Source organism: Hordeum vulgare, chromosome 3H, assembly GCF_904849725.1.
Source record: "Hordeum vulgare subsp. vulgare chromosome 3H, MorexV3_pseudomolecules_assembly, whole genome shotgun sequence".
Classification (NCBI taxonomy): domain Eukaryota; kingdom Viridiplantae; phylum Streptophyta; class Magnoliopsida; order Poales; family Poaceae; genus Hordeum; species Hordeum vulgare.
Window position 1 is genome coordinate 365,958,566 of NC_058520.1, and position 11,716 is coordinate 365,970,281.

An 11,716-nucleotide genomic window follows, 5' to 3' on the forward strand; every position below is an offset into this window, starting at 1 on the left:
CCGCTGTAGCACCATAGGGGATGTGTGGGCGGCTGGACGCACCGGGTAATCACTACGACCATCACATCAACGATGGTTAGCTCGCACCGAGCAAGCACCTTGACCTTAACGGATAATTGTTTTACTTGGGAACTCTCCTCTTGGGAGAGACTCTTCGGCCTCCAGCTATAGGGCTTTTTCAAAGGCTCTGTGGAGTATTCGGGAAGGCCCCTCCGAATTGGATCGAATAGGGAATGTCCTCGATATAGAACCACTCCGAAGGCCACTCGTCGAGTTCCTTCTTCGGTGTTACAATTGGATATCCTGTGGCGGCTATACGCCACAGTTCGGCTCTGCCCACTTCCCGAATTGTTGTTCCTCTGGTTCGAGGAACGATGCAAAAATACCTTCTCTAGAGATCAAATTGGGGTTCGCAACCAATAACATCTCACATAAGGCCACGAATCCTGAGATATGGAGGATGGAACCGAGAGTGAGATTGTGGAGCTGCAGCCCGTAAAATTCCAATAAACCCCATAAGAAGGGGTGAATGGGGAATCCCACTCCTCGCAGCAGGAAAGGAACGAGGCGTCGAGGCAATCCTGCTCTCCCCATGCGGGGAAGGGAAGTTCTCCATAGGCCTTCCCATCAATGAAGGTCAGACCAGCGCGAGTGGGTGCGAGATCTGACAAGGGCAGATATCCCTGCGTTTCAAGCTCACGCACGCGGAGAAGGGAGGCAGAGCAACTGGCCCAGTCCCCCTGGAAGGGGACCGAGGGGGCGCGAAGAGGAACCAACCATGATTCAAGGAGTGTTGGAGAGCTCTAGGGTTTCTTGGAAAGTCTGCGATGCGATGGGGTCTCGAGACGGATTTTGATCTGTTTATAATGGGCGCTACCCAATCTTGCTATAAGAAGCAGTCCCGTCAAGGATTGCCAGAGGTGTTTTCCTCTACAAAAGCATGCGATAATCGAGAAATATTGTTAATCTTTGTGCAGAATTAAAGGTCGTGGGCCCCGCGATGTTTTGGTAATTGTGAGCCAGCCGAAGACCAAGACCATCATTTCTTGTTTGGAGGAGACGAAGGAACTCGCCTTGCAAACCGAACACTTTGGGCGTAATCATCTGAAGACCCTACACATCGGCGTTGAAGGCTAGTTCAGGGGCTACTGAGGGAGTCCGGAATTAAAGGGTCCTCAGGTAGTCGGCTTACTATAAAGAGGTCGGCCTGATGGGCTGACCCTATGATGGGCCGGGCTGTGAGATTGTCTCGTATTCAAGGAGAAGAACCCCGAAGACTGGCGTGTCAACCAAGTAAAAGTAGACTAGGTCGGTTCTATGTAACCCTAGGCGGGTCCTCGTCTATGTAGAGGGATTATCTCACCTAGGGTTTAGAATACACTATCTCGAGGTAGACTCTGTAATCACCATCTACATCAATATAATCGAGTAGGACATAGAGTTTTACCTCCTCAAGAGGGCCCCAGCCTGGATAAACATTGTCGCCCCTCTCTCGTGCAACCGATCGATCTAAGGTCCACAGTTCGGGCCTCCCTACCCGAGATTTATCAGTTTTGACGCCGACAAGCTGCTAGCGGCAACGTTCATCGACTGCCATTGCGAGAAAGGGTATACAACTTTTTGTGTTTCTTTTCTTTTCTTTTTGAAGTTTTTCTATAACATTTTCTTTATGCCGCTCACGTTAAGAGAGAGAGAGAGAGAGAGAGGAAGCTAAATGAGCTAGTTACGATTTAATTAATCAGTGGACTCCGCTATTTCTTTGGAAGTAGATAGCCTTTAAGACATCTGGTACATGAATCAGCAGGCGTGGCTCAGCCGGCAATGAATGCTGAATCTAGGACCAAAATTAAAGATCACCGACAGAAAACACACCCCTGATATGAGAAGGTTAGGAAATGGTTCAGTTTGACTGTACTATTTTCTTTTTGACAAAATACTGTACTAAAAATTAACTGGATTGGCCAGACACCGCGACCTGACCAGAACAGCACGTGAACACTCTGGCTGTGTTAAAAGAAAATCCGGCCTCCACCGAATCCCAGCCTTTCATCCGTTCAGCCAAAGGCAAACCAACGGCCGAGATCAGACAAACTTTTCCCCTTCCTTTCTTCTCCTTGCCGACGAAGCATCCTTCCTCGCGGTTTCTCACAGTCACATGAGTCTCGTCCCCCAACAAAATCGATTGAAGTTAGAAAATCAATTAAGAATACCCGTAAATTACCAAACACGCGCTGCCACCGACCGATCGAGCCACCGACCCCCCGCCCCCCCAGAAGTTCCACCGAAATTCCCCGTCGTCAACAGCAGCGGAGGGGCTCCCAGATCTCGCCGGCGCGCGCACCGGCGGATGAGATGTCGCTCAACATGAAGACGCTGCAACAGGCGCTGGCCAAGGCGTCGGCGGTGATCGAGAAGACGGTGACCACCACGGTGCAGGAGGTCACGGGCCCGCGGCCGCTGCAGGACTACGAACTGCTCGACCAAGCCGGCTCGGGCGGACCGGGGCTCGCGTGGCGGATCTACACGGCGCGGCCGCGGGACGCGGCGGCATCCACGCCGTACCCCGTCGTCTCCGTCTGGGTGCTCGACAAGCGCGCGCTCTCCGAGGCGCGGGCGCGGGCCGGGCTCTCCAGGGCGGCGGAGGACGCGTTCCTCGACCTCGCACGCGCTGACGCCGCACGCCTCGTGCGGCTGCGTCATCCGGGCGTGCTCCACGTCGTGCAGGCGCTGGACGAGAACAAGGCCGCCATGGCCATGGTCACTGAGCCGCTCTTCGCCTCCGTCTCCAACGCCCTGGGGTGCCTCGACAACGTAGGCAAGGTGCCCAAGGAGCTGAAGGGCATGGTACAGACATAACACTCAAGCTTTTGTTTGATCTCCGTCATGCCTATATATCTAGTTTTGGACCTTCGCAATTAAGTAGATGCTATGGAGGCTAGAGTTTGTGAAATTGGCGATTTAGTTCAAGTATACTGTTAGTATCAGTGTGGGTATGGTTACATTACTCACTGGTAGTAACTAGTGATCAGTCACCGCCAGCAAGCAAGTTTAGGTGATCAGTGTATCTTTTCATATAGACGAAGAGTGAGAAACTGATAGTTTTGCCCAATTTGGTCCATTATAACTAGCACAATGGTGAATGCCCAGTGTAATCCATGATATCGAATGTGTCATTTCACAGTGTTGTATCCGCAGATTTCACCAACTGGGATCACCAGAACTTTTTAAAGCTTCACAACAGGCCTTTCTTCACATTAACTTCCTTTAGTGGGTTCATTCTACCGAAATCGTGAAGTCCTCTGGCATTTCTCCAGTTTTGTTACTTCTTATGCACTGATTTGTAAAAATCTCGTGGCATAATTTTACCCCAGGGTGGCTCTGCCATTGACATGTAGTAGGATCATACGAGATTAACATGATTGACTTCACAAACGATAGGTTTGAGTCAGACTGTTGATTTCTCCCATTATAAAATTGTTAGCTTTTCAAGTGATATGTCAGGGAGTTAGATTCGGTTGCTATAAAGTAAGCTTGTTAACCAATGCACTCGTAAATATCATCTGTGATTGAGTGCTTAGAAGTTTTCTTGCATGGAACTCTTGTGGGAGTCAGTAGCGCATGATAATCGGTTGGTTTCAGTTCTACCATGGTTTGCTCATTTTCCACCTGTGTTCCAGGAAATGGGGATACTGGAGATTAAGCATGGACTGCTACAAGTTGCAGAGACGTTGGATTTTCTTCATAACAATGCCCATCTTGCTCATCGAGCTATATCACCTGAGGTCGCAACGTAGTAGATTTCTTATGTTCACAGTTTCTGCGTGGTTTTATTCCCTGTAATTGATATATTTTGTTATGCACTCATCAGTATCCCCTGTCACTTAATTAGCTTTATTGTTCAGTCATACTCTGGTCTAGGCTGGCTGGCCGTTATATCCTTCTGCTTTGTACTTGCACTTAGTTACTCAACAAAATCAATTCATAGCTTCTCTAATGGTTAGTACATATTATTGTCTTTATACTGATTATTTGGTAATTTTTCTGTTCTGACATCATGGCTTGGTAATGCAGAATTTAATAGTACCTGCAAATCATCCATCCCATGGAAGGCTTAATTACTACAGTATTTTTGTTTCATTATAACTGTCCCTGACATCAGGAGTCCCCTTTCCATAATAAACGTCTATTGAGGAAATAAAAGTAGTATCTTGAATGCAGTACTTCCATTTCTAAACCTCATTAATGCTTTAGAATAGGTTAAGTCGTTGTAGCCTACCATTTGTAGGGCCATACATCGTCACTGCTAACTCTTTCTTAGATTAGTGTTCCATCTGTCTGTGCCAAGGTAAGGCGAGGACAGTTATAAGAAACAGTGGGAGCAGTTTTTAGTCTATATTCTACTGCCCCTGTATGAATTTGATGTTGCTGCTTATGAGCGTGTCCATGTCTTCAGTTCTATGCTGTAATAACTTGGTCTCTTTTGCAGACGGTATTTATAACTTCAAGTGGATCTTGGAAGCTTGGAGGTTTTGGTTTTGCTCTTTCTGTTGACCAAGCCACAGGTGGTTTGGCATCATCGCAGCAGTTCCATTATTCGGTTAGTGCTTATGACATTGTACTTTGTAAGCAATGTGCTGATTTGTCTTACCATTTTGGATATATTAACTAGTTGGCATCTTCTTTCTTTGAGCCATAATAGAGATTTCTAAGAATATTTTAGTATTCTCTTAAGTCCTAGCTATGTAGATTGCAATGGATCACATCACTAAATTGGACAGAAATCCTCTATTTAACTGCCATGGAAATTTTCCTAGTCATGAATATATATTTTCCACATTACTCGTCAAACGTATGCTACCACTTCAGCAGTGTTGCTTAAGGTATTTGCAGATAGCATGGACTTGCTTAGCTCTATAACCGCTTATATGCTGCGGATGACAGAAAGTATTATTTAATTTGGTCAGTATGGTTTTGCGAACAGCTAAACATCCTTGCAACTAAACATATTCTTTGTACACTTGCTATTATTTTGCTGATACTGTCGCTGTGATTAGCAAAGTAAATAAGAGTCATAACCTTTTTATATGCTTGATTGCTCTTTAGGACTATGATGTTGAAGACACAGCTTTACCTCTTCAGCCATCTCTGAACTATACTGCACCAGAATTGGTCCGCAGTGGTGATTCTAAAGTAGGCTCTACCTGTGACATATTCAGTTTCGGATGCCTGGCTTACCACTTAGTTGCTCATAGACCACTTCTGGATTGCCATAACAACGTGAAAATGGTATGTCTTTAATCTGGCACATGCTTTATCAAAATAGAATGTATTTAATCTGGACTTGGCTCTACCTTTGACATATGCTATGGTTGCATGTGCAGAAAATATACTGACATGTCCCCCTGTTATTGCAGTATATGAATTCATTGACATATTTAACAAGTGAAGCCTTTTCTAATATTCCTACTGATCTGGTATCTGATTTGCAAAAGATGCTATCAGTTGATGCAGCATCACGCCCTAGTGCGATGGCCTTCACAGGTAAAGTATTGGTTGTCTCTTCCTTATTTGGTGCATAAGAGCTTGTAGAATGGAGTTTCTGGATGTTGTCACTAATACCAAGCAGCTTGCTTGGTAAGCAATCAACAAAAAATGCAATGAAGGATGTTGTCACTAATGGTGTTAACTGCTGACAGCACTAACAGTAGGTTGAAATGCTTTTGATACATTACCCCTTTCCTTCTTTTACAGGCTCTTCTTTCTTCCGGCATGATACAAGGTTGCGCGCTCTTCGTTTCCTTGACCATTTGCTTGTATGTATTTATGACCCCTTTAATTTCTCGTAAATAAGTTTAAACCTTTTGAGTTTCACTGCTATGTGTATCAAGCTTGCTTTTTTTGCAATCCGAGAATCACAACCTGACCAATTTAAGTTTCAGTTAGCTGGACTGCAGATGTTTCTGATGTTAATAAAATATCATTTTCAGGAGAGAGATAATATGCAGAAGACAGAGTTTCTGAAAGCATTATCGGATATGTGGAAAGACTTTGATTCTCGAGTTCTTCGATATAAAGTATGCGCAATCCATTCTCTCTACTTTGTTTCAGTCAGAATTGTTCAAAGGGGCCGTAATTGCGTATGTCCAATAAAATGCTTACTTGCTCTATCGTGCCTTTCTCAGATGCATGATAGAACTTTATTGCTTAAACGGCCATAAATTGCTAAAACTCTATGATGTTTCCATTTCAATCAAGTATCTAGTGCTCAACTTCCCTGGTGGCTTGAAGCTCCGTCAAAACCAAAGAGCTAATTTTGTGTGCGTACTTGTTTTCTGAAAAATGTTGAAGGTGGCAACAACTAAAGGCTGTAATATGATGAACAAAGGAGAAAAATGTCCACACCTCAAATTCCTGGATCATTTCTGTATTACAGAACTGAATCAGTTCATTTATTGATCCATCTGAATTCTAATTTTCTGGTTCCCTATTTCAGTTAATTTGTTGATGATGTGTGTGATTAACTTCAATTTGCAAATGGTGTTCATTTAAACCTTACTTATTCAACTAAATGTACATGCATTGCAGTGATCAGTTGATAGATTATCTTTTTGATAGCTGACTTTCATTTTCCGACCAGGTTCTTCCACCTCTTTGTGCTGAGCTACGCAACATGGTCATGCAGCAAATGATTTTGCCCATGGTTCTGACAATAGCAGAATCACAGGTAATTTTCCTTGTTTCTTATTTACATATTTTGTCAGTTACGTTTATAACTTTGTAAAAAAAAAAAACATACTACCATGATTATTAGCTAACAGAAAGATGTTATGGTTAATTTATTCTAACAACTGGCACGGTGACAGCTAGCTCAACCTCGTATCTGCTTATCTGGCTAGTTCCTTAAATCTACATACAGTGCTGTAACCTCTCTTTTTTGTGGTTTAGCTCATTATTGATTCAACACAATGCTAACCTACCAGAATAGGATTATCCCGTATGACACCGCAATTTGAAATAGCTCTTAGAGTTATTGAATGCAAAGTAGTTTGAAGCTATGCTATGCTGCATTTTTTCGGTAATACGTACTTCTGAAGATCATTATTTTCTGCTTTCTTTCTGTTCTGCAGGATAAAGATGACTTTGAGCTTTCAACATTGCCTGCTCTTGTTCCAGTATTTACTTCAGCATCAGGCGAAACTCTTCTTTTACTTGTGAAGCATGCCGATCTCATTATTAACAAGGTAATTATGTATATTTATGCAGTAAACTAATTCATATTCTTGTTTTAGCCCTTTTAGGTTTCCGCTATGATTGAATGCAATGTTGATCTTGATCCCTGAAAGATCGTTACAAACTAAAGTTTGGTGGAATCTGCCGTTTTGTGTTTAAGCCCCGTGCCATTATTAATGTAGTTGCTGTGTTCCCCCTTGCAGGCCACAAACGAACATTTGATATCGCATATCCTTCCTATGCTGGTACGGGCTTATGATGATACTGATCCCCGTCTGCAGGAAGAAGTTTTGCGACGAACAGTGCCACTGTCTCGTCAACTTGACATGAAGGTTAACCTTGTTTTTTTATTTGCTAAAAAGAAGAATAGCCATTAAGTTTTAATTGCTCTTTCCTTTGTTCACCATTAAGGAATTATTCTTTCTGACCGATTGCTTGGATTATGTCTCGGATGATGGATGAACTTATCAAGTTATGATATGAATAATAATAATCATCCACATTATTTGTTTATTCATTATTTTTGTGAATAATGCATCTACATTATGTATTCATCTATTGATTTCTTCTTGCAGCTACTGAAACAGTCTGTGCTGCCACGTGTGCATGGATTAGCTTTAAAAACTACAGTTGCTGCGGTATGCACAGTATATGATTTGATTCCAGTAATATATTTATTAACATTAATTGGGTCACTATGCTTATGCAGTAAATGACAGTAATAATAACACTCTTGATGAAAGGCTAGGTTATAAAATACTCCCTCCGTCCCAAAATAAGTGTCGCTGCTTTAGTATTACATTTATACTAACTTAGTACTAAGTTTGCGACACTTATTTTGGGACAGAGGGAGTACTTGAGACTAAATTGCCGTCTTCATTCCTGTTGTAACAGACAAATTCGCACACGAAAAGGAAAATATAAAGATGAGGGCCATGTCATAATGAAATACTCCCTCTGTCCCAAAATAAGGGACTTTTTATACTAACTTTGTACTAAAGTTAGTACAAAGTTGAGTCACTTATTTTGAGACGGAGGGAGTATATGTTTTTTTCCTGTGTAGTGTACTTATGCCCTTCGTCATGCAGCTCATTATCTGTCGTCTGCTTCGTATCTGCTCTGTTTTTAGACATTTTACCGTCAATTATTACAATTTTAGCAATGCTGGTTTTTTGCTCAAATTCTTTAACAACACTCTGAATAGTCCATCCTAAGTTGCTCTGGACATTATTGATTGCTGAATTGAGGTTTACCTAGCAATATATAGTGATGCAGAGTTTATATTTGGTGGTGTAGGATTGTGGGGTACCGCATCTGTTGGGCCTTAGTTTACTTCACATGATTGTTCTATCACGATACTGTTGGGTATTGCTGAATTAAGACATACTCAGCTTTTCCAAATATCTGCTGGTTGCTACTGCCTCTGAACCTCACTTTCTAGAAGGCAGCATTTTGTACCCTATATCGTTTCATAAGTGTATGTGCTTTCTTATGATCTTAAGTGCCCTTCAAATGTAGGTGCGAGTAAATGCTTTGCGCTGTTTAGGAGATCTTGTTCCATCGTTGGATAAAACAGGTATAGTAGAGATCTTGCAGACTCTTCGGCGTTGCACAGCTGTTGACCATTCTGCGCCAACACTTATGTGCACCCTTGGAGTTGCTAATGCGATTTATAAACAGGTTACCCTTGATCTGTTTGTTCACTATTTGCTGAACTTCCAGCACCTTTTTTTCCTTATCAATTGATTTACCTTCTACCAATACCCTATGTAACTAACTTCTCATTTATCCAGTGTGGTGTTGAGTTTGCTGCGGAGCATGTGGTTCCTCTAGTCTTCCCGTTGCTCACGGCACAGCAACTGAATGTACAGCAATTTGCCAAATATATCCTATTTGTCAAGGATATCACAAGGTACCAGTTACTATATTCAATCAATCAGTTGTACATGGAGCAACTAATTAATCAACTAAACTACTCTGCTTCTACAGCAAGATTGAAGAGAAGCGTGGTGTGACAGTCACGGATAATGGGCATACAGAGGTAAAAGTATCGCCTTCAATCTCAAATGGGATTCATTTCAAGCCAACTTCAGGAGGCATGGGACAAACTGGACAAATGCCAGCTGCAAAGAGCACTTCATGGGATGAAGACTGGGGCCCTACTAAGAAAACCAGTGCTCCGACACTCTCTTTTGATTCTAGTGTTCAAACAAAGCAACCCTCAAAAGACCCTTTCGATTTCAGTACCCAAACAAACCAACCCTTGACACTTCCGTTCGATCTTAGTACTCAAATGAAGCAGCCGTCAACAGTCACTCAGGTTGCAGCGTCTACAATCCCATCTGCACAACCACTTCCATCCCTGCAATCTCTTGCACCTAGTTCAGGACATCAAACTTCTGGTTCATGTGTTCCTGTTGACATTGAGTGGCCTCCTAGAATGAGCACATCATCTGACTTTAATGCACCATTTTCAGCTAACAAGGATAGTAAATCTGGAGAGCTGTCTAACAATGGGGTTGATGATGTTGATCCTTTTGCCGACTGGCCCCCCAAAGCAAGCAGCGCAGCCAGCATTTCAGCAGTGGAGCGCCTGCCAAGCACAAATCAAAGTATTTCTGGGTTGAATACTGGGAACATGGGGTTTGGTGGTAGCAGTACTTCGCTTGGACAAATGAAAACAAACCAGGTGAGCTGGTCAGCGAAACCAAACAATACAAATATAATGGGCATGAATTCAACTGTCAGCTATTTGAACCAAGGCAACTCATCTCTGGGATATGGAAATCCAATTGGAGGACCGAGCGCAGGTCTCTCCAATGCAGCTAGTCCCATTGCAGGCCAGAGCATCAGGCAACCAAAATCTGATTTTGGTTCACTATCACAGTTATCCAGTGGCACACAGGGCCCACCCAGGCTTGCCCCTCCCCCATCATCTGCTGCTGTCGGAAGAGGGCGTGGTAGAAATCAAGGGCAGTCAGGCCTCTCCCGGGCATCACGGACTCCCAATTCCAATGTTTCATCAGAGCAACCACCTTTTCTTGACTTACTGTAGCAAATACAGGAGTGTCCATGTTCTTCCTTCTGCAAACGGCACTGGATAGCTCATATCGTTCAAGCCTTGTATATGATGAGCATTACACTTTTCTGAAACATGGTTGCAGCGATAGTGCATTTTCTTGTCAGTGGAAACTGGGCCGCCTTTCTTGCCCCAAGGAAGCTGCTTCAGGAAAGAGCCTTTCCTGAGGTTAGAGAATGTATTCTTGCTTAGGGTTTTCTCGATTCAGCACTGAGGCCGTTGTTGGGGTGGTGAGGCAGGATTAATTTTATTTGTGTATATCTTTGTCCAGGCTCTGCTGTAAATGTCTAGAGTTCACCAATGGTTGTTGATGTGATATTTTGAATGTTGAGAGTGTGCCACCAGAATTTGATGGGCCTCGTGAAGATGGAAACCCTACACATTGTATTCATTTATACCGGGAAGGGCCCATGCTGTGAAATTGCCAAATTTGGGCCCATCTGTAACTCTGCCTGGAAAATGTGGGGGAAACCGCTGTTGATAAATACTTGTCTCAAGCTTAGTACAATTTTGTACTAGAGCTAGTATAAAGTTGAGACACTTATTTTGGGACGGAGGGAGTACTACTCCAGCTTCTTGTATTAGGATTATTACTGTCAAAGTGAATATGCTTATTTTTGCACATTGCCATTAAAGTGAAAATGCTTATTTTGCACTTCAGGTCCCAACTAATTCTGTTTGGTTTAGAAATATTTTTGTCATGATGTAGGCAAAATATAACCCCTGCCATTCGAAAATGCCTTTTGAGCTCAGCCTCCAGGAAGGCTGGTTTTTGAAAAACACAAAATTCATCAAAATTCATATTTTAATATTTCAAAAAAATCTGAAAAAATACAGATATACATGAAGGCAACACACATGTGTGTAAATTTAGAGAACAAAATAAATTTGTGGCTTTTTAACACATGATTCTATTCATCTAAAAAATATATGAATTTGTTCTTTTTGCACAGATCGTATCTTAACTCCGCCTATGTTGTCTCGGCATAGCCGGTCCCAAGCCCGGTTAAAGGAGGAGGGTTGTGATAGGCATGGCGAGCCAACGTGAAAAACCCAGCCACTCTTATGGAGATGAAACCCAAAGAAAACTCGTTGGGGGCGTAACCCTCTTAGCGACGCGCCACATTGAAACCCAGGTGTGGTGTCAAATGGGCAAGGGCCGGGCCGTCACCCCCTTGGTGGCGTGCCGTATCTTGATCTGGATACGGTGATAAGTGAGCAAGGGTCGGGTTACCGCATCCTTAGTGGCGCGCTGCACCGACGCCCCGGTGTAGTGAAAAATGAACAAGGGTTTTCGCATTTGACTCGATGAGTGCGGAGGGTAAGGAAGTTAGCCGAGCCTAGGAGGATACGCTTAGGTAGCTGGAACGTAGGGTCCCTGACGGGTAAGTTACGGGAGCTAGTTGC

General features: G+C 43.2%; 1 protein-coding gene across 1 annotated transcript; it reads left to right on the forward strand.

The window, feature by feature from the left end:
* Window positions 1-2,143: 2,143 nt before the first annotated feature.
* On the forward strand, window positions 2,144-10,861 carry LOC123443880 (SCY1-like protein 2). Its single transcript, XM_045120422.1, has 14 exons — window positions 2,144-2,844; window positions 3,678-3,782; window positions 4,487-4,597; window positions 5,104-5,286; window positions 5,415-5,541; window positions 5,752-5,813; window positions 5,988-6,074; window positions 6,638-6,724; window positions 7,128-7,241; window positions 7,434-7,562; window positions 7,806-7,868; window positions 8,749-8,910; window positions 9,024-9,142; window positions 9,220-10,861. Exons 1-14 carry the CDS (start codon window positions 2,353-2,355, stop codon window positions 10,283-10,285), a joined length of 2,907 nt encoding a protein of 968 aa, XP_044976357.1. The 5' UTR covers window positions 2,144-2,352; the 3' UTR covers window positions 10,286-10,861.
* The last annotated feature ends 855 nt before the right edge of the window (window positions 10,862-11,716 follow it).